This window comes from Onychostruthus taczanowskii, unplaced genomic scaffold, assembly GCF_017590055.1.
Source record: "Onychostruthus taczanowskii isolate IOZ18803 unplaced genomic scaffold, ASM1759005v1 scaffold84, whole genome shotgun sequence".
Taxonomy (NCBI): Eukaryota; Metazoa; Chordata; class Aves; order Passeriformes; family Passeridae; genus Onychostruthus; species Onychostruthus taczanowskii.
The window spans coordinates 1,603,985-1,626,542 of record NW_024506332.1 but is presented as its reverse complement, the minus strand read 5'-3'; the positions used below and the strand labels follow the sequence as shown (position 1 = coordinate 1,626,542).

Genomic DNA, 22,558 nt, shown 5'->3' with positions numbered 1-22,558 from the left:
AGCGGGGAATTGCCGCGGTGGGGCGAGGTCGGGACGGGCTCTGCTCCCTCGGCTCCGGGCACAGAGCGCCGGGCGGGGCTGTGCCGGCTTTGGGGGATGCACAAAATCCCCCCCCGGCCTCGGGGGGGTGCACAAAATCCGCCCCCCCCGGCCTCGCCATCCCCGATCCTTCAGCTTTCCAAACATCTTTCGGCTGGGCAGGGTTGGGAAGGGACTGGGCAGGGCTGGGCAGGGCTGGGACTGGGCAGGGAAGGGAAGGGACTGGGTTGGGGCTGGGCAGGGCTGGGCAGGGCTGGGACTGGGCAGGGCTGGGCAGGGGCTGGCCCCGGGGGCACCCGCAGGAGCCTGAGGTTGGCTTTTCCAGCGTGCCGGGGGTGAGCATCGCTTGTGCCGGTGCCAGGATGGGCTGGGCAGTGCCAGACCCGGCTGGGCAGTGCCAGGACAGACTGGGCAGTACCAAGCCAGGCTGGGCAGAGTCAGGACCACCTGGGCAGTGCCAGGCGTGGCCAGGCAGTGCCAGACCTGACTAGGCAATGCCAGGACAGGTTGGGAAGTACCAGGAGTGGCTGGGCAGTGTCAGGACCAGCTGGGCAGTGCCAGACCTGACTAGGCAGTGCCAGGACAGGCTGAGAAGTACCAGGAGTGGCTGAGCAGTGCCAGGTATGGCTGGGCAGTGTCAGGACCAGCTGGGCAGTGCCAGACCCAGCTGGGCAGTACCAGGACTGGATGGGCAGTGCCAGGACCAGCTGGACAGTGCCAGACCCAGCCGGGCAGTGCCAAGACTGGATGGGCAGTGCCAGGAGTGGCTGGGCAGTGCCAGACCCAGCTGGGCAGTGCCAGGACTGACTGGGCAGTGTCAGGAGTGGCTGGGCAGTGCCAGGAGTGGCTGGGCAGTGCCAGACCCAGCCAGGAGAGCTGGGGCAGTGGTTTGGTGTGCTCAGGGCCGGGCGCAGAAGGCACAGACTGGTTGGTTCCTGTGTGTCACCTTTCCAGGCTGGAGTGGCACGAGGGACGCGGAATTTTGCACAGCTCGGAGCCCGTGGCCAAATTGGCGACGTTGGGATTGTGCAAGAACCCCGCCCAAGAGCCCTGGGATGGGGCAGTGGGTAAATAATTGCAGCAAAAATATCATTGCACTGGCACAGAGGGGTCCCCTGGAGCCCCCAGCCCACAAACTGGGTCCTGCTGGTTCCCTCCCCAGTCAGGGGGACACGAGGGTCACCAGCAGCACCACCTCATTATCTGTGGAGCCACTCGCTGGTGGCAGGAGGAACTTTTAAGAGCTGGGGTAGAAATTAAGGTGGAAGTGGTTGGTTTGGGGTGTTTAACCAGCTCCCCTTGGCCGGATCCCACGGGATCAGGGCACGGGAGGAGATAAGGCAGCCAGGGCTCCCAGGAGGGACAGCCCTGGTGAGTGCAGGGGTGAACACAAACCCCATTCCTTGGTCAGGCCGTGGCTGGGACATTCCTGTGAATCCTTGGATGCAGCTGCTGACTGGCAGCCGGGAGAAGGGACAGAGTCCTTGTCCGTGGGAGCTGGGAATGCCGGGCAGGGGAGGGCTGTGGTTGGGTGCAGGGGCTGTGCTTGGGCTGAATGGGGATTTCAGGGTGATTTCAGGGTGATTTCGGGGTGATTTCATGGAGTGGGGCTGTACCAGGGGGGTGTGAGCAGGTGGGGACCTTCCTGAGGCCCTCAGGGCTGGTAGGGCGGGATGTGGCAGTGGCAGGAGGTGGCTCAGCGCCCTGGGATTGGCACTGACGGAGGGTGAGGAGGAGTGGCAGCTTCCTCCAGGAAACTGGGGCTGATTCCTGCCACCATCGGTGGGCAGGACTGTGCTGTGCCATCCCTGGAGCTGGGCACACACTGGGGCTGATTCCTGCCACCATCAGCGGGCAGGACTGTGCTGTGGCATCCTCGGAGCTGTGCCATCCTCGGATCTGTGCCATCCCTGGAGCTGTGCCACCCCCGGAGCGGGGCCAAGCCGGGTTCCCCAAGCCTGGAGCAGAGCATCCCCTGGGCGCTGGGCACGGATGGCAGAGAATTCCCTGGAGTCCTGATCCCTGCCCGGGGGCAGAGGGGGCGGTGCCGGGGCGGTGCCGGGGCGGGGGAGCTGCGGGCACGTCACCATTGGCACGAGTGGCTTGGTCACCTCTGGAACACGACGGAGGGACGGGGGGGACACGGCTCAGCTCGGCCGCGGGGCGGGGCCGAGCGGCTCGGGAGGGGACAGCGGCTCAGATCTCGGTGGCGATGATGTCCTCGTAGGGGACGTCGGCGCCGGGGATCTCCAGCTCGATGGGCTCCTTGCCGTCCTCGCCCGCCGCCAGCTGCTGCAGCATCTTCTCCAGGCTCTGGTTCCTCTTGTACATGTGCAGGTAGCTCTGCTGCAGCTGCTTCTGGTAGTGGATCACCTTCTCCTTCTCCTCCTTCCACGTCTGCCGCTCGTGCTGGAAGCTGCAGCTCATCTGCTCGTTGTTGTCGCGTTCCGCCTTCAGCTCGGCCCGCAGCCTCTCCAGCTGCCCCTGCAGGGCCTGGGCATCGTCCCCGCCCGGCCGGGGCCCCTCGCGGGCCTCGCTGAGCTGCTCGCGGAGCGCGGCCAGCTCGGAGCGCAGCTCCAGGATCTCCTGCTCCAGCAGGTTCACCTTCTCCCGCAGCAGCTCCGACTCGTTCTTCTTGCGCTGCAGCTCGTTCTCGCACACCTCCAGCTCCATGGCCTTGGTGCGCAGCGACACCTCCAGCTCCTGGCTCTTCATCTCCAGCCCCTCCATCTTCAGCCTCACCTCCTTCAGCTGCGCCTTCAGGCTCAGGATCTCCGTGGTCTTGGTGGTGAGCTCGGTCTGCGACTCCTTCAGCTGCTGCTTCAGCAGCGAGATCTCCCCGGATTTCTGGCACACCTGGGGGGGTGAACACCTGAGTTAGGGCTGGACTGCGGGGAAGGGCCGGGGCACAGCTGGGGTGCAGCACATGGAGACCCTGAATTTAACTTCCTTACCATTATTTCTTAGAATTATGGACCCTGAATTTAACTTTTTTACCACTATTTTTTAGAATTATAATTTAATTGCAATTATTATTTATAATTAATATTATATTAAATAATATTACATATTATTATTTATTTTTATATTAATTTGTAATTAATATACCCGTTGGAATTTCCAGATTAACAGTGTTTGCTCAGCAGTACCAAGGAGTGAGTAAATTAACCTTAAGCAGAGAGTGGAAGGTTTTACTGCTCACTAACAAATGGCCGTGGCAAGCCCATGGAATTCCCATTTCCTTAAGGGAAGGCAGCTTTACAGCTCCTGTGGGGCAGAAAAACCCGAGCTGGAGGCCAGGAATGCTGAGTTATTTTAATGCCTGAGGGGTTTGTGCTGTGCTTGTTCCCTTGGTGAGGGGAAGGGTTCAGGAGGGCAGTGAGAGCCTCAATCCCACTGCCCTGGGAACAGCCCGGGACTCTGCTGGGATTTCACATCCATTTCCTACAGCCTGGGACGGGATGGGAAGGGCTGGGGGGTTTGGAGCTCTCCCCCTCCCCGTCCCCCTTGCTCCTTGTTCCCCCTTTTGCCTCACCTCCCACTGCGTCTCCTCCAGCGCCGGGGCAAAGCTGGTCTTCTCCTTCTCGTAGGACCTCAGCTTGGTCTCCAGCAGGTTCTGCTCCTTCATGAGTTTCTCCAGCTCCTCCCGCAGCTGCTGCTTCTCCTGCTGCAGCTGGAACACCTGCAGGTGCAGCACCTGCTGCGTCCGCTGCGTTTTCTGCGAGGTTTGCTTGAGTTTGCTGTTGCATTTCTGCTTCAGCCCCTCCAGCTCCTCCTTGCAGCGCCGCTGCTTCTCCTCGTAGGCCTGGCAGGAGCTGATTTCCTTCTCCTCGAAGCTCGACTGCAGCTCCTGCAGCTCGCCCTCCCTCTCCAGCAGCTTCTGCTCCAGCTCCTGGATGGTGGATTCATCCGTGGCGATGGGCGAGCGCACGCAGACGCTCTTCTCGGCGGCGGCGCGGTGCTGGGGGGCCTTGCCGGGGTTCAGGATCTTGTTGCCGCCGTCGGAGAAGGACATGGCCTTGAGGCTCATCATGTTGCTGTCCTGGATGATGGCACACTGCAGGATGTTGTGGGCAGAGCCCCCGAAGCGGCTGATGGGGCCCATGGGGGTGACCAGGGGCTCCAGCTGGTAGCTGCTGCTGGTGCTGTGCGTGGGCAGGCTGGACATGGAGTTGCGGCCGGAGTCGGACAGGCCCCCCGAGCACGGCAGCGGCCGCAGCTCCTGCTCCTTGCCCTTCTCCGGGGGGTGCAGCTGCTGGCCCAGGGGCCCCCCACTCTCGGGGGACGAGTGCAGGATGGCCCCGGAGCGCGGCAGCACCGGCTTGAAGGCCGTGGGACGAGGCAGCGGCTTGTCCCCACCCTGCCGGGGAGAGCAGAGCGCGTCAGCACCGAGCGAGTGTCCTCCCGCCCCTTCTGCCCCCCGGGATGGCACCCCCGCAGTGGGACAGTCTCCCCGGGGCTCGGGGGAAGCTGCTGGCTAAAACTGCTGGGTTTGGAAATGAAAGGACCCAAATCGGCTCCTGCTGCCGATCCGAACTCCCAAAAGCAGAGGTGGCAGAGTGCCCCCAGCTGCCCCTGCTCTCCCTGAGCTTCCTCAGGCTCAACCAACACAACCCCGTGGTGGCACCTGCAGACACTTCGGGGACAGTGGGACATCCCCCCCGCTTCCCGGGCCGCTTTTCCCCACTCACCACTTCCAGCTGGCTGGGGAAGGGCATCAGCTTCTGCGGCGTGGGCGTCCCGAAGTCCAGCCCGCTGGTCCCGGCGGGCACAGCCAGCTCCCCGCCGCCCAGGGCGGTGTAGTCCGGCCGCTGCGAGCCGTGCGCCTTCTGGCTGACCTTGATGTAAAAGAAATCCTCATTCTTGCTGCTCTTGGAGCCGGACTTGTGGCCGGAGTCCTGCGAGAAGCCGAAGCGGAGCAGCCCGTCCGAGTAGCGGTTGAGCTTTTTCAGGTGCGAGGACTTGCGGAGCTTGTACTGCGAGGCGCGGCAGTGCTTGCTGTGGAAGCTGTGGCCGGAGATGAGGCTGCTGACGCTGCCCATGCTGCTCCCGGCGCCGCCAGATCATAGCAGAGCCCGCGGAGCGGCCGGGAGCGGCGAGCCTGGGGACACGGGGACACGGCGTCAGCAGGACAGGCCACCCGGGGGTGGCAGAGCCCCCGGTTTGGGGGTGTGAGGGTGGGAATTGAGGCTGGGGGGACCTCAGCCCCGTCCCGAGCTCTGTGTGACAGGGACAGCGGCACTGTGATGTGTTTATGAAAAATCCCTTCGCCGGGATTGTTCTCCTGAGGAGCTGAGTAGCCTCAGAAAAGAAGTGTAGGGACAGCGGCACTGTGATGTGTTTATGAAAAATCCCTTCGCCAGGATTGTTCTCCTGAGGAGCTGAGAAGCCTCAGAAAAGAAGTGCAAGCAATGAACATTTTTTGCATGGGTTTTTTGCATTTCCTCATATTGTAAGCTTTGTTTTAGTGATATGATGGGATTTGACGTTCTACAGGTGAAGAATCTCCTTGATCATTCCACATCAGCACTTGATTGAGGTTTTGATTGGCAACAGATAAACCTCTCGAGATGTGTTTGCTCTCTCTTCTGCAAGGGCCAAGCAGAAGCATTACAAACACAAACTTTCGTAAAAGTTTAATTGTATAAAAAGGGTGAGCTGTCACTGTGATATTTTTATAAAAAATCCCCTCGACAAGATTTTTCTCCTGAGAATATGAGATGCCTCAGAAAAGAAATGTAAACAATAACTATCTGCTGCTGTGGAATGTGGTCTGGAGGTTGCTTACCAACAGGTGCATCTTTGGTCTCGTGTGAATTGTTTTTACTTGGTGACCAATCACAGCCAGCTGTGTTGGACTCTCTGAGTCTGTCACGGGTTTTTATTATTCACTCCTTTCCCCCTATAGTTTAATATAGCGTTTTTAAAATAGAATATAATATCATAATATAATAAATCAGCCTTCTAAGAAATATGGAGTCAGATTCATCTCTTCCCTCGTCCTGGAACCCTCAAACACATGGACAGGACAGCATGCCAGGGAGGCACATCCCATTCCCACATTCCCCATTCCCACATTCCCCATTCCCACATTCCCCATTCCCACATTCCCCATTCCCACACGTCCAGCTGGGCATCAGGGAAAGGCTCCTTTCCCCAGAGGGTGGTCGGGCACTGGCCAGGCTCCGGCTGTGCTTGGGACCCTCCTGGATAAAGCCAGGAAATGGCTTGAAATGGCTTCAATTTCTTATTAATTTAAATGGCTTTTATGAAATATTTAATTAATTTCAGTGGATTTTTAGCCATCCTGGATAAAGCCAGGAAAGTTCTCTAAAAACGCCCGGAGGAGGAAAAGGGATTTGTGGCGATTTTTGGGCGTAATCCAAACAGGCGCCCGCATCTCCTGCTCGTTCCTGGACAGATCCCGGCTCCACAGCCTCTCCCGCATCCCTGGCACTCCCGGATCCCTCTCCACTTCCCAGCACTCCTCTTAACCCGCCTGGAAAGGGGCTCCGCGAGGCTTAATTAGCGTTAATGGCTGCGCGGCACTCGAGGGGACGAGAGGCCCTGCGAGCGCTGAGTGCTCCATCAGAGGTGCTGCTTATCCGCTTTGTTGTGAGGGGAAAATATAAATTAAAACAAAGCCCCGGCTCCTGGTGGCCTCCTCGACGCTCGGCTCTAATGGGGATGCAGATCCATCTCGGTAATTAGCGGTGAGAAGGAGGAAGGCACGTAAATGAAATGAGCTGGGTCCTGTTTGCGCTGCAGCAGGAGGGAGGGAAGGTTTCTGCTCCGTGCTGTGCTTGGAACAGCTCAGAGCTCCCACCGGGTGCTCCAGCCCTCTCCAGAGCTCCCCAGGCCGGTGGTCCAAGCGGGAATCTGGGGGTTAAACTGGGCTGGGAGAGGGTTGGGTGGTGGAGAGGGTGCAGGAAGGCTGTGCCAGGGCCCTCACTGCCCTAAACTCAATCCCAGAGTCAGGCCTCTGTTTTCCCACCCTTCTTTTCCCACTCCTCTCTTTTGCCATTCCTCTCTTTCCCCATTCCTCTTTTCCCACTCATCTCTTCCTACTCCTCATTTTCCACTCCTCTTTTCCCACTCATCTCGTTTCCCATTCCAGTTTTCTCACTCCTCTCTTTCCCCACTCCTCTCTTTCCCCTCTCCTCTCTTTCCCCACTCCTCTCTTTTCCCACTCCTGTTTTCCCACTCCTGTCTTCCCACCCCTCTTTTCCCACTCCCCTTTTCCCACTCCCGGCTCCGGCTGCTCCCAGCCCCACCCGCGCTCATCCTTCCTTTTATTTGTTTCCCTCTCCCCGTGCCCGCGGAGCGGGATGGATGAAGGGCAGGGGGAGGACAGACCGCCCGCCTAATCCCCAAATCCATTTTTGGGAGATTAAGAGAACCGAGAAAGGCCAGAGCGGCTGCCGGGACGCGGCTGATACGGCACAAGCTTCGGGAAGAGGAGGAGGGGAGGGATCGCTGCAGGGGACGCGATAATTGCCCCCAGAATTGTCCCCACAATGGTCGCCACAATTATCCCCACGATTGTCCCACCATTATCCCCACAACTCTCCACCACCATTTCTCCACCATTGCCCCCACCATTGTTCTCAGAATTGTCCCCACCATTATCCCCATCATTGTCCCCAGAACTGTCCCCACAGTTGTCCCCACCATTGTCCCCACAGTTCTCCCCACCATTATCCCCACAATTATCCGCACAATTATCCCCACCATTGTCCCCACAGTTGTCCCCACCATTGTCCCCACCATTATCCCCACAATTGTCCCCACCATTGTCCCCAGAATTGTCCCCGCACAGCCCGTGCCGGTGCCTGCGGGGGTGGAAGGCGCTGTGACAATGGCACAGGTGCCCCCTGCAGCCGCAGCGTCCCCGGGCAGCGCTCGGCGCTCAGCCCAGCCCACAGGGCTGCGACACGTCCCGGTACATTTATTTTCCACCCGGGGAGTTTACACGCACCCACAGCCCGTCCCGGTACATTTATTTTCCACCCGGGGGGTTTACACGCACCCAGGGCAGGGTGGGGGGGTTCGAGCCCCTAAAGAGGTCGGAGCTGCTCGCTGCCCCTCGGGCAGAGGCGCCCGCGGATTTTTGGGTGCCTGTGGGAGATGGAGGAGTGCGGAGGCAGCGCTGGGACTTTCCAGCCTCTTGGCAGGAGGCGTTTCCATCAACCCCAGCCCTCCCACGCACGCCCGAGAGGGCTGGGCACGTTTTTTCTTCTTCCCTCTTAAAAATGAACGCTTGGAAAGCCGTGGGGGAGTTGGAATTCACGGGCAACGACGGCAAAAAGAGGAGCCAGCAGAGCTGAGAGGGCACAGGACCCCAAGAGGGGTCGGAGCCGTCCCCTTTCCTTTTTCAGCGCCTTCCCTGGGTGCCACGCAGGGATGCTGAGGCCCTGCAGGGAGCCAGAGGCGTTTGCTGAGCCACCAAACCCCGTCACTGTGGACACTGACACACGAGAGCTGCGTGGATATATCGGGGCTGGGTGTTTAAGGGGGCTGGCAGTTTGGCTGGGTCAGAGCAGGCGTCTTGTGAACGTGAAAAATAAATGTAAATGACACCGAGAGTGCAGGGAGTGAAGGTGGGGGTGTCCCGTGGGCAGCTGTGGGTGCACAGCTGGAGAGCACTGCGGGCCTGGGGGTGTGACACGGCCAGAGGTCACAAAAACACAGAATTAAAAGAAAAAAAACCTTTGAGATCGAGTCCAGCCTGCGACCTAAAAGTGAGAGGGGTGACTGGACCTGCGGGTGGGGTCCCGGTGTCCCCCGTGATGGCACAGCCCGGCTGTCCCCAGAGCCCCTGAAGGTGATTACCCCGATCAATTAGCAAGCACAGAGAGCCACAGAAGCCAGAGGTGTCCCTGTCGCTCTGTGCCTGCAGCAAACCAGCCTTTCAAGGGTCTTTTGTGGGCAGCACCGCGGTGACAGCAGCACGAGCCCCGTGTCCCCTCCCCGAGCAGGTCTGTGACCCTTCCAGGCCCTTCCAGCTCCCCCCGGATCAGGGAATCCCGGAATGGCCACGGTGGCATCACCCAGAGCAGCGCCTTGCAGCGTGGGGGTCCTGGGGGGCAGATCCCGACAAACAGCACGGGCTGAACCCCGGGATGGGGGAGAACACGTGGATTCACCCACTCGGGCTTGTGCAGAGAGAGGGGGGAAAAAAATGAATGGCATCTCATCAGCGCAGTCATGCCTACCCCGCACGTGGGAGCGCCGCTCTCCCCTGCCTCCTTCCCCCCGGAATTCGGTCTTATCTCCCTCAATCTTATCTCCCCCAGCCTTTGAAGCGTTCCCCCCTGCCCGCTGCAGCGGCAGCAGCTTTCCCTGCGCCTTCCCGAGCAGGTTCCCCTGGCAGGAGCCGCGGTTTCCTCGCGGCCCCGCGGTGCTGCTCCGCTCCCTGCCGATCCTGTTCTTCTCCCCCCCCCGCTCTGGAATGCCAGCGCTTCCTTCTTCCCCGCGAGCTCTCGCCCCCGCCTTTTCCCTCCTGGATTATTATTCATCCTCGCCGTGCAGATGCTCCCACACATTTGGGTGTTTGTTGGGAGATGCTCGGGAGCAGCTGCCAGGAGCCCGGCTCGGGGCTCAGCCTCAGCCTTCCTCTTCCCCTCGAGCGCTGCCAGGCGCTGTGCCCCTGTCCCACCCGGCCATTCGGGGCTTGGGGACACCGGGAATGTGGCCCTGGGGGGGAAAACTGGGAATTTCCATGGCGGAAAGTGCTACCTGGAGCATGTGAGTTGGGCTTAGGGAACGGAACGGCTCAGTGCAGAGCTGGGAGCTGGGCTTGGGAGCTGCACTAAACCCAGACTGAGCATCCAGGACCCCCCAAACGCCGCTGAACCCCCCGGGCTGAGGCAACAAAGCCACCCCGGGCTGTGTGAGAGCATCTGCCCAGCTCTGCTCCAGCTCCTGCTGCTCTCCCTGTCCCCAGCTGGGCCCGGGCTCCTCAAACCCTGATCTTTTATGCCTCCAAACCCTGCTCTTTTTACTCTCCAAACCCTGCTCTTTTTACTCTCCAAACCCTGCTTTTTGCTCCCCAAACCCTTTTTTCTTCTTCCCTCTTAAAAATGAACGCTTGGAAAGCCGTGGGGGAGTTGGAATTCACGGGCAACGACGGCAAAAAGAGGAGCCAGCAGAGCTGAGAGGGCACAGGACCCCAAGAGGGGTCGGAGCCGTCCCCTTTCCTTTTTCAGCGCCTTCCCTGGGTGCCACGCAGGGATGCTGAGGCCCTGCAGGGAGCCAGAGGCGTTTGCTGAGCCACCAAACCCCGTCACTGTGGACACTGACACACGAGAGCTGCGTGGATATATCGGGGCTGGGTGTTTAAGGGGGCTGGCAGTTTGGCTGGGTCAGAGCAGGCGTCTTGTGAACGTGAAAAATAAATGTAAATGACACCGAGAGTGCAGGGAGTGAAGGTGGGGGTGTCCCGTGGGCAGCTGTGGGTGCACAGCTGGAGAGCACTGCGGGCCTGGGGGTGTGACACGGCCAGAGGTCACAAAAACACAGAATTAAAAGAAAAAAAACCTTTGAGATCGAGTCCAGCCTGCGACCTAAAAGTGAGAGGGGTGACTGGACCTGCGGGTGGGGTCCCGGTGTCCCCCGTGATGGCACAGCCCGGCTGTCCCCAGAGCCCCTGAAGGTGATTACCCCGATCAATTAGCAAGCACAGAGAGCCACAGAAGCCAGAGGTGTCCCTGTCGCTCTGTGCCTGCAGCAAACCAGCCTTTCAAGGGTCTTTTGTGGGCAGCACCGCGGTGACAGCAGCACGAGCCCCGTGTCCCCTCCCCGAGCAGGTCTGTGACCCTTCCAGGCCCTTCCAGCTCCCCCCGGATCAGGGAATCCCGGAATGGCCACGGTGGCATCACCCAGAGCAGCGCCTTGCAGCGTGGGGGTCCTGGGGGGCAGATCCCGACAAACAGCACGGGCTGAACCCCGGGATGGGGGAGAACACGTGGATTCACCCACTCGGGCTTGTGCAGAGAGAGGGGGGAAAAAAATGAATGGCATCTCATCAGCGCAGTCATGCCTACCCCGCACGTGGGAGCGCCGCTCTCCCCTGCCTCCTTCCCCCCGGAATTCGGTCTTATCTCCCTCAATCTTATCTCCCCCAGCCTTTGAAGCGTTCCCCCCTGCCCGCTGCAGCGGCAGCAGCTTTCCCTGCGCCTTCCCCAGCAGGTTCCCCTGGCAGGAGCCGCGGTTTCCTCGCGGCCCCGCGGTGCTGCTCCGCTCCCTGCCGATCCTGTTCTTCTCCCCCCCCCGCTCTGGAATGCCAGCGCTTCCTTCTTCCCCGCGAGCTCTCGCCCCCGCCTTTTCCCTCCTGGATTATTATTCATCCTCGCCGTGCAGATGCTCCCACACATTTGGGTGTTTGTTGGGAGATGCTCGGGAGCAGCTGCCAGGAGCCCGGCTCGGGGCTCAGCCTCAGCCTTCCTCTTCCCCTCGAGCGCTGCCAGGCGCTGTGCCCCTGTCCCACCCGGCCATTCGGGGCTTGGGGACACCGGGAATGTGGCCCTGGGGGGGAAAACTGGGAATTTCCATGGCGGAAAGTGCTACCTGGAGCATGTGAGTTGGGCTTAGGGAACGGAACGGCTCAGTGCAGAGCTGGGAGCTGGGCTTGGGAGCTGCACTAAACCCAGACTGAGCGTCCAGGACCCCCCAAACGCCGCTGAACCCCCCGGGCTGAGGCAACAAAGCCACCCCGGGCTGTGTGAGAGCATCTGCCCAGCTCTGCTCCAGCTCCTGCTGCTCTCCCTGTCCCCAGCTGGGCCCGGGCTCCTCAAACCCTGATCTTTTATGCCTCCAAACCCTGCTCTTTTTACTCTCCAAACCCTGCTCTTTTTACTCTCCAAACCCTGCTTTTTGCTCCCCAAACCCTGCTGGTTTCTTCTCCCCAAACCCCACTTTTTTTGCCCTTCAATCCCTGTTCTTTTTACTCTCCAAACCTCCAAACCCTGCTCTTTTTGCCCTCCAAACTCTGCCCTTTTTTCTCTCTAAACCCTGCTCTTTTTGCTCCCCAAACCCTGCTGGTTTTTCTCCCCAAACCCTGCTGGTTTTACACTTCAAACCCTGCCCTTTTTTCTCTCCAAACCCCGCTCTTTTTTTTCTCTCTAAAACCCGCTCTTTTTGCTCCCCAAACCCTCCCCTTTTTTCTCCCCAAACCCTGCCGGTTTTACACTCCTAACCCTGCTCTTTTTACTCTCCAAACCTCCAAACCCTGCTCTTTTCGCTCCCCAAACCCTGCTGGTTTTGCTTCCCAAACCCTGCTCTTTTTGCTCCCCAAACCCTGCTGGTTTTACTCCCCAAACCCTGCTCTTTTTGCTCCCCACACCCTGCTGGTTTTACTCCCCAAACCCTGCTGTGGTTTTACTCCCCAAACCCTGCTCTTTTTCCTGGTTTTACTCCCCAAACCCTGCTGGTTTTGCCCCCCAAACCCTGCTCTTTTCACTCCCCAAACCCTGCTGTTTTTACTCCCCAAACCCTGCTCTTTTTACTCTTTTTTTGCTCCCCACACCCTGCTGTTTTTGCTCCCCAAACCCTGCTGGTTTTACTCCCCAAACCCTGCTGGTTTTGCCCCCCAAACCCTGCTGGTTTTGCTCCCCAAACCAACAGCAGCACCCAGCGCTCGGCGAGCCCCGGGCCCAGCCGGCCGAGCCCCCAGCCCGTGCCCGAGCCCCTCCCGGCGCTGCCGGGGCTGAGTTCAGCCCCTGCCCGGGCAGGCGCCGGCCTCGCGGGGCTCCTTTGTGCCTCGGGGCCCCGCAACAAGGCTTTCATTCACTGCCACCCATTGTCCCCGCTCGTTCAGCGACATCCACCGGGCTGGGTTTGATCGCGGGCCGGCACAAAGCGCTCTCCGTGTGTTCCGCCCCGATTTGCCATTAGCGAGGGAGGGGGGGACACTCGTCGAGAAGAATAACCCGCCTCGGTGACACGTTCCAGCCACTCGAGTGGCCCGGGAGTCCAGCACACTTCATGTTCTGTCAGTGAGCACCGGGAGAATTCGCAGCGGCCGCTCGTTAAGGGGAGACTCTGCCAGCGGCTGGGTGGGCTCCGTGCCAGGGTGGCTCTGCCACTGTCCCCTGGCAGCTGGGCACCACGCTGCAGGCCGGCGGGTGAAGGTGCGATTGCTCAATAGCAAAAAAAAAAAAAAAAAAAGAAAAAAAAACCCCCCAAAAAAAAAAAAAAAAAGAAAAAAAAACCCCCCAAAAAAAAAAAAAAAAAGGAAAAAAAAACCCGCCAAAAAAAAAAGGGGGGGGGAGATGTTCAAACGCTGCTGCTCCTCCTCTTCAAAGCCATTCTGAGCGCGTTGTGTTGGCAGGGAGCTGTTTCTGCAGAGGAAGAGAGCACAGTCCCAGCCCCTTACTCCCTCCCCTCCCTCAGCGCGCTCGCTCCCCGCTCTCTCCCTCTCAAATGAAAAAAAAAAAAAAAAAAAAGGAAAAAAAACCCGCCAAAAAACAAACAACAACAAAAAAACCCCAACAAAAAACAGGGGGGGAAAAAAAGGCAAAAAAGGGGGAGAAAAGGAAAAAAAAACCCCCCAAAAAAAAAAAAAACCAACAAAAAACAGGGGGGAAAAAAGGCAAAAAAGGGGGAGAAAAGGAAAAAAAAATCCCCCGAACAGGAAAAAAAAAAAAAAAAAAAAAAAGGTAAAAAAAGGGGGGAAAGGCAAAGAAAAGGTAAAAAAAAAAAAAAGGGAATTTGCATCACACCAGCTCCTGCGGGAGGGTGGCTCAGGTCAAGAGCACTTAGAAAGCCCAAAATCATCTCTGAATTCAGCAGCAGCTTTGGGAAGGGCTCTGCGGGAGCCGCGGACACCCAAGCAGGGGCCGAGGCGCGGATCAGGGATGTGCCGAGAAGCGGCCGCGCAGGGCGAGCGGGGTGGAACCATCCCCGGCGGGACGTGGGCGGCTCCGAGCCGCGTTTGGGGCAGAGCAGGAGGGGTTTCCGCGGGTCCCGCTGATTCAGAGCCAGGCCGAGCTCCGGGGCTGCCTCCCCACCCTCCCCGGGGAAGGCAGCGCGGGGAGAGGCTCCGGGCCCTGCCCGGCGGGGATTGCTCAACGCGCAGAAAATCGGTGTCAGCAGCGTGCCGGGACTTCCCCCGGAGAGTTCGCTCCCTGCAGCCTCAGCCCAGCACATGCCCGGCCTAGAGAGGGGATCTGCTCCTCTCCTCTCTGCCCCGCAGCCCCCGGGGGACGCGGGGGGGACACAAACCCTGAGAGGCCCCAGCCAGAACCAGAACCAGAACCAGAACCAGAACCAGAACCAGAACCAGAACCAGAATCCCCGGGGACAGAACAGCCTGGGGTGGAATCCCCTGGGATGGAGCCCCCTGGGATGGAGCCCCCTGGGATGGAATTCCCTGGGATGGATTCTCCTGGGATGGAGCCCCCTGGATGGAATCCCCTGGATGGAATCCCCTGGGATGGACCCCCTGGATGGAATCCCCTGGCATGGAGCCCCTGTGATGGAGACCCTGGGGTGGAGCCCCCTGTGATGGAGCCTCTGGGATGGAATCCCCTGGGATGGAGCCCCCTGGGATGGAATCCCCTGGGATGGAGCCCCCTGGATGGAGCCCCCTGGGATGGAGCCCCTAGGATGGAGTCTCTGGGATGGAGCCCCCTGACGTGGAACCCCCTGGGATGGAGCCTCTGGGATGGAATCCCCTGGGATGGAGCCCCCTGGATGGAATCCCCTGGGATGGATTCTCCTGGGATGGAGCCCCCTGGGATGGAGCCCCTAGGATGGAGTCTCTGGGATGGAGCCCCCTGACATGGAGCCCCCTGGGATGGATCCCCATGGGGTGGAATCCCCTGGGGTGGAATCCCCTGGGATGGAGCCCCTGGGATGGAGCCTCTGGGATGGAGCCCCCTGGGTTGGATCCCCATGGGGTGGAATCCCCTGGGGTGGAATCCCCTGGGATGGAGGCCCTGGGATGGAGCCCCCTGGGGTGGAATCCCCTGGGATGGAGCCCCTGGGATGGAGCCTCTGGGATGGAGCCCCCTGGGATGGAGCCCCCTGGGGTGGAATCCCCTGGGATGGAGCCCCCTGGGATGGAGCCTCTGGGATGGACCCCCCTGGGATCCTGCAAGGTGACAGCCCCTGGGACAGCTAGCCCCTCTGGCAGGGCTGGCAAAGGTTCTGCCCCCCGAGGGTGGCAGGCACTGCCCAGGGAATGGGCACGGCCCCAGGGCTGCTGGAGGACCTGGGATGGGATTGTTGGGGCTCTGTGCAGGGCCAGGGCTGGGACTCTGATCCCTGTGGGTCCCTCCCAGCTCAGCACATCCTGTGATCCTAGAACTAACTGGGATGCCACCAGATGGTGATGATGAGGGACCGAACATCTTCACCTCCTTCCTGCCGGCCCTGCCGTCCCCAAAAGTCACTTTGGCAACCTGCTGCTCCCAGGCCAGCCCTGGAGCTGCCCTGTGCGCGTGCCCTGAGCGAGGAGGGATTCCTGGAGGCCAAACCCCCCAGCTCTCCCCACACCGCTGCAGTTTGGGAGCTGCAGAGCCCAGAAAATCGGGGGCTGGACACATCCCCGGCCCCTCCTGCCACCCCTGTCCCTGCCTGAGCCCGGCCAGGGGCTGCTCCCAGCTGGCCCCAAGGATGGATGCTCCCTGCTGGACTCAGGGCAGCCTGGGAACATCCCAGGAGCTTGGGGATCCCTGCTCCACCCACCTCGGCTCGGCCTCTGGCTCTCCCTGTGCCCAGCTGGGGCCAGGCTCCCCAAACCCTGCTCCTTTTGCCCTCCAAACCCTGCTCCTTTTGCCCTCCAAACCCTGCCATTTTTCTCTCCAAACCCTGCTATTTTTCTCTCCAAACTCTGCCCTTTTTGCTCCCCAAACCCTGCTCCTTTTGCCCTCCAAATTCTGCTTTTGGGTCTCCAAACCCTGCTCCTTTTGCCCTCCAAACCCTGTTCTTTTCTCTTCTTTTGCCCTCCAAACCCTGTCCTTTCCATCCTCCCAACACCAATATTTGTGTGAACAACCCCCAGCCCTTCCTGAGAGCAGAACCCGAATTCTTCCTCACTCTTTTTTGGGTTAAATCCACTCCAGGCCCCCTCCCCAGCTGGCACCACGTGCCAGAGCCTCCCAGTGCCACCCGGAGCTGCCCGGTTCTGTCCCCGCTGCTGTCGCCGGGCTTTGGGAGCTCGGTGATTCACAGAGCACCCACACGAGCCACATCAGTCATGCTCGGCTACAAAGGGAACGCGTGTGAGACACCGTTAAATATTCCTGGGGCGGAGAGAAAGATCCTTTCAGCTCCTCTAATTCCTCCCAGCATCTGGCTTTTCGCACTAATGAGCGACTGAGACGGCAATTAGAGCCCTGCTAATTGGCAAGGAAACGCCCGCTCGCTGCTTTGGTTTGGGGACACCTGAAGGGTGACAGTGGCACCTGGGGGATTCACCCCCCCTCCCGTGCCAGGCACCCTCGATCCGTGGGGAGCAGCCACAAATTTGGGGATATTTTGGCCTCCTGGGGATGCTGTGGGGGACACCTCGCTGGAGGTGCCATCCCTGCAGGTGAGGAGCGGCCCCCCCCCGCGCTGGCCAGGATATTTTGGGACATTTTGGGATCTTTTGGGAGCCGTCTGGGGCTGGCAGGTGGTGCCGGGGCGGTGACAGCTGAGCCCGGCTTTCACTCGGGAGCCGCCAGGCCCCTGCTCACACTTCTCTTCCCGGCCCTGCCCCGCACAATCTGCCGCGGTGCCAGCTGAAATTCCCGGCTCCAGGGGCTGCTTTGCCCCGGGCAGCTCCGGGAGGGTTCGGGGATGGATCCCTGCATTCCTGCCCGGGCAGCACCGACCCCGGCGGGGCTGGGGGTCCCGCAGCCTCCCACGCGCTGGCCCCGGGCTCTGCCTGGTGGGAAAGCTTTGTCTGTCCGGCTAAAAATAGCAGGAACTCGCTGTAACTCGGCATGAGCCCGAAATACTTCTCCTCCCAGCTTGCCGCTTCCACCGGCTGCTCACGTGGCTTCGGCCCTGAATTATGGATGAAACCGGGATGAGGGACAGCAAACCCCTTCGAGGGCTCCTTCCACGAGGCACCCAGCTGCCCAAAAGCTGCGGGAAATACCTGGGCCGAGGCTCTTTGTGCTGCACAACTCCCCCTGGCACAGGAGGGGAGCAGCATCCTCTCCATGTACAGGCAAAATTTAGCAGCGGTGCTCAGGCTGCCATGGAGACCGGGCTGTGTTTGCAATCCCCGCGCCTTTTATTGTCTCTCCCCCTCTCCCGAGCGGCTGAAAAGCAGGCAGGAGCAGCGGGGCTGGCATTGCCTCGCTGGCATTGCCCCCCCTGGCACTGCCCCCCCTGCTCCTGGTGGCCACAGCAGCCAGCCCACCCCCCCTGGGCACCCTCTCTGCTCCTTCACCCCCTCTCAGGGCCACTTTGGGCACCATAAAGCAAATTTGGGCTTGCTGGGCTCAGGTGGGCACCGTGAGGGGCACGGGGCCACCCTCTGCTGTCCCCTCCTTGCTGCGCCCTGGGGACAGCCAGGAAGGGGGACAAGGGCTGGAATTGGGCTGGGTTGGGGCTTTTTCCTCTAGCCAAGGGCTGGACACTGCCTGAGGAACGGGAGGGGGAGTCAATGGCCCTGGCAGCAGCTGAAAGCCCCAAATCTCTGAGGAAACTGAGAGAGCCAGAGAGAAACCTCGGCCAGGCAGGGCCTAAAGATCCTCCTCAAACCAAACCCAGCGCCAGCTCCAGGCTGGGCTTTGCTGTGATTCCTCCTGCGCTGCCCTTCCCTGTCTGTGGTACCAGTTGCACCCAGCTCGTCTCAATTTGGGGATTTTTGTCCCTGCCTGGCGCTCAGAGCTGAGCAAAGGCAACTCCTGCTCGTTGGTGAGGAGCCAAGCTCTGTCCTCGCTGTGAGGAGCATCTGCTGCCGCTGTCTCCTCATCCCCAGCTCCTCTCCTGCTTCCCAGAGTGTCACATCCCTTCCCAATGCTCCAATGCAGCAGCAGAAGGAGGGGGGAAAAAAGGCAAATTCAGTTCTTGCTTCCTATTTTCCTCTCTTTCCCAGACTTGGCCCGTGGTGAAATCCACCCCTTTAATGCCTGGCTGCCAAATAGAGCAGCTCTCCCAACAGGGAAATGTGCATCAAAGTTGCGGGGAATATTTAATTAACCTTTAAAGGAGCTCTTCCCTAAGTGGCTCACGGAGATGTCACTGGATTGTTCCGAAAATTGGGAGGAGCAGGAGGAGATGGAAAAAGGGGCATTTAAAGATCCAAATGTTCCTGGATCCTGAGCTGGAACCTCTGACCTTGGCTTGGGCAAGGGCCCAAATCCACAGCCCTGCAGCCAGGAGAGCTGGGAGAGCTCGGAGAGGACACCCTGGGATGGCAGCAAGGATTTTTGGGAGGTTTTCCTTTCCCAGGATCTCCCAGCTGCCTCCTCTCCCTCTCCCAGGCCTCGGAGGATCCTCCCACCTCCCAAAGCCAGAGCTCAGGGACGAGGCTCTCCCAGAAATGATAAAAACTCCCTTCAGGCAGGAGCTGCCTCCGCTGCTGCTGCCACGAGGAGAGGATAAATGGGAATATTTCAGCCCAGGGGGAGAAGCCCTGGCTGTGAGGAAGAGGAAGAAGAGGAAGGTCTGGCTGGGAATGCTGCAGGGGTGCTGCTGCAGGAACCCCAGCGCTGCTTGGGCAGGATTTGGCTCCCCAAACCCAGGGAACGGCCACGCCTGGGAGCACTCAGGGCTTCCCACAAAAACCCAGGAATTCCTTGGCCCTTCCTGCTCACAGGGGCTTCTCCCAGCCAGGGGAGCAGCACAAAACCCCGGCAGCAGGGAAGGCCTCCGTGAGCCACGTGCGGAATCTTTGTGCATTCCCTGCTATTTTTAACTAATCCCAAATGGAAACCCTGCCTGGGGCTCCTGCTCCCGGCCTTGCTCCTTCCCTGCAGCTCCTGGAAAAATCCCCCCAAGGGCAGCTGGTGAGCGAGGAACACCGAATAAATCAGGCAGGGGGTGGATTTGGGGCCTCCCAGGAGAGAGGATATTTATAACCACGCCAGGCAGTGCTCAGGGGACAGGAAAAAAACCCATCCAAATTTCCTGTCAGGGCTGAGCTTTCCCTGATGGAGAGGCCGGAGGTCCCACGGCTCTGCCACGGAGCCACGCGGGGCCACAGCCGTGTCCCTGCCAGGCTGGGCTGCTCCAGGAGCAGTTTCAGCAGCAGTTTTAGCAGCAGGTTTTGCAGCAGGTTTAGCAGCAGCTCCCGGAATAGCTGCAGTGCTACTACGGTTTCACACTTGGCCACGCAGCGCGGGCACCGAGCTCTGCCGGTGGCCCTGGGTGACTCGGTGTCCCGGGAAGGGCCCCTGGAGCTCGGCTCTGGCTCTCAGGGATTTCTGGGATGGTCCCAAGGATCAGATTCCTGCCCCGGCCGGGCCCTGCTGCTCTGTGCTGCCCATCTCTGCGTGCCGCGGATGCCTCACCTGAGCCTCACCTGAGCGTGACTGGACCTGCCCGCTGCAGACAGAGCCTTTCCGAGAGAGGGAAAAGAGGGATTTGGGGCCGAGGACGGAGCGAGGGGTGCAGGAGGAGCGGCAGCTCCCTGGCACAGATCCCTGTCCCCTCCACAGCGGAGCGCATCCCGCTGCCCCTCCTGCCCTGCACGCCTGGGCACGGGGGCGCTGCCCTGGCAGCCCCCAGGGCCGGGGGGCTCTGCTGGGGCTCTGCAGGGGCGCTGGGCTGCTCTGGAGCTCTCATTTTGCTGCCTGAGCCTCGCCTGCCTTCGCCTCCCCGCCTCGGCAGCGCTGCCTGCCAGGAGCGGTGACTAACGGGTGGGAGGGACGGAGCGGCCCCGGCCCCGTTCAGCGGCCCCGCCGTGCCGGGCAGGGCTCACCCGGGCACGCAGGGCTCACCCGGGGGCTCCGGGGGCCGGGGAGCATCCCCGGAGCCGCGGTTGTGCGGCTGAGTGCGCTTTTGCAGCTGCCATTAATTGCCCCCCAACGCCGATTGCGAGGATTTCGCACTTTCAGCTCTTTGTGCCGCTCATTAATGGCCCTGGTAATTAATGACCCGGGCGGAGCGGCTTCGCAGCCCTGGGAAAACCTGGCTGGTGGGCGCGGAGATGAGCTGGACACACGCAAGGGACAGAGTGTGACACTGGAAATGCCTGGCTGGGGGCACAGAGCTGAGCTGGACACACGCAGGGGACAGAGTGTGACACTGGCGTGGGAGGCTGGGCTGCCCAGGAATCCCTGGCCGATCTTCCCAGGGAAGGTAAATCAGTCTCTGGTTGAGGGTGGGGGAGTTTTTTTTCCCTGCTTTTCCGCTCGCCGCAGCCTCGGGTGAGGAAGAGGAGCTCTGGGGAGGGTTTGGGCAGCCATGGGGGAAACGCACGGGCCTGCTCCCAAAAAATGGGGCCGGCGCTGCTCCCTCCTGGCTGCCCGAGGCCCACGGGGTCTCGGGAAGGGTCACGGGAGCACGGGACACACACAGAAACCCCTCGGGCCAAGGGCGTGCCCAGGGCTGGGCACGGCTGGACAGGGCAGGCACGGAGGGGGCGGGGGTGGCAGAAGGGGACAGCAGGACCCCAAGCCCAGCTCCCCGGGAGACAGGGATGCAGCTGTGCCACCCCTGCAGCCGGGACCGAGGGATGGGGACACATCCCTTGTGGGGGAGGGGATCAGCACTGGGGGTCCCACACGACCCCCGGGCCCTCTCGTGGGTGCGGGACCCTCCTGCCACACCAGGGGGTCCTGTCCTGTGGGAGAGACCCCTGGAGCAGGAGGGAGAGCCCAGGGCCCTCCGGAGATGTCACAGAGCAAACACGGCTCAGGTGGCTCAGCAGCGACGGGAATGTCGCCTGCCAGGACCTGCCAGGACCCGTCCCCGTGCGGATCCGTCCACGAGCACTGCGTGTCACCGGGTGAGCGGTGACAGCCCCGCGCTGACTCCGGCCGTGGCAGCGCTCCAGCGCCGCTTTTCCAAGCGAGATTAATCCCCGGCTTTCCAGGAGCTGCGCTGGCACCCGCGGGAGCTGCGCGGCCTCGGGGCAGCTCTGACCTCCCTCCCACGCCTTCCCCGGGCTGCAGAGCCCGGCCCGGAGCGGGGGCAGCCCCGGGAAAGGCCGGGCCCCCGGCAGAGGCGGCGGGACGGGGCTGCCGCATCCATCCAGGTGCGGTTGGCATTTCCCGCAGGGGTCTCCGCTGCCCGCGGCCCCCGCGCTCCTTCCTCCCCTCCCACGCACCCGGCCCTGCCCGCGCAGCTCCAGCGGCGAAGAATTCCTGCAGGAGCAGGCAGCCCCTTGCCGGGATGGCTCCGAGCTGATGACAACAAACCAAAGGCATCCGCTCCTTCCCTTCCTTCCCCTCCTTCCCGGCAGTGCGGGGCTCTGTAACCCGAGGCAGCCCGCACCGAGGTGCTGAACAGGCAGAATTTTCTCGCTGCCTTGTGAAAAGAAGTTTTCCAGACTTCAGAGGGAAGCGAAAAGCCAGAGCTGAGCCCCGGGGGAGCCGCGGGCGGCTCCGGGCGGCCAAAGGGATGGGAGCCGGCAACGGGGGCGAGCCCAGGCGCTCTCCCGGGGCGATCCTGACTCTTTGTCACCGAGCCCGAGCCCTGTCCCGGAGCCCCGAGCCCCGTCCCCACAGAGCCGGGCCGGCGCGGGGCACCCCCGGGGCGGCCGTGCCCACCGGGGGGGGGTCACCCCAAAGCCACCGCACTGTGGGGAGCCCCGACCGCGCATCTCGGCCCCTCCGGGTCCCCTCGCTGTCCCGTCAATGTCCCCGCAGCTCCCCGGGCAGCGTCCCCCGGTGCGGCCGGCTCTTCCCCCGCGCGTCCCCTCCGTGCCCCTGCCCGGAGCCCCCCGGGCACGGCCCCCCGGCGTCCCCCCGTGCCCACCTCGGGTGGCCGCTGGCTCCTCGGCGCGGCGCGGGGCTCCGCGGGGCTCCCGGAGCCGGCCCGGCCGCAGCATCCCCGGCGCGGCGGCGGAGGAGGAGCCTGGACCCCGCGCCCGCGCACCGGGCCCGCCCCGGCGCAGCCCCCGGCTTTGTGCCCGGCCCCCGGCCCCTCCTCTGCGCCCCCGGCCCCTCCTCTGGCCCCGGCTGAGGCAGGAGCAGGAGCGGGGCTTTCTCTCGGATGCTGAGGGAGAGGGGAGAGGGGCCCGCGGGTGGAGCCGGGCTCTCCGGCGCCTCGGGAAGCTCTGCGGGAACGGAGCCGGGGCAGCAGGGCCGGGAAAGGTCCAGGCTGAAGTTCCTGTTCTGCTGGATTCGGAGCGAGGGCTTTGAGCAGAGGCTCCAAAATCGCGGCCTGGGCTGTGCCCGGCTCACGCCGCAGGGACACGATCCCCGCGCCTCTGACCCCCGGCAACCCGCTCGGGGGGCTGGAACTGCTGGGCCAGGGGGACCTGACCCCTCCTGGGCTCGCCGGAGTGCCAGGGACGCTCTAAAGGAAAGCCCCGAACGTCTCTGCTGAATCCATTCAGGTGGGCCCCGATTTCTGTAGCCCAGGCAGGTTGTGCGTGGCCGCAGGTGAGGTCTGTCCTGCTCCCGATTTT

At 61.5% G+C, this 22,558-nt stretch overlaps 1 protein-coding gene across 1 annotated transcript; it reads right to left on the bottom strand.

Moving 5' to 3' along the window:
• Window positions 1-285: 285 nt before the first annotated feature.
• Window positions 286-22,003, bottom strand: LZTS1 (leucine zipper tumor suppressor 1). Its single transcript, XM_041424909.1, has 4 exons — window positions 21,904-22,003; window positions 4,731-5,140; window positions 3,575-4,399; window positions 286-2,895 (listed from the first exon to the last, which is right to left on the bottom strand). The coding sequence occupies exons 2-4, from the start codon at window positions 5,079-5,081 to the stop codon at window positions 2,236-2,238; spliced, it is 1,836 nt and encodes a 611-aa protein (XP_041280843.1). The 5' UTR covers window positions 5,082-5,140; window positions 21,904-22,003; the 3' UTR covers window positions 286-2,235.
• Between the last annotated feature and the right edge of the window lie 555 nt (window positions 22,004-22,558).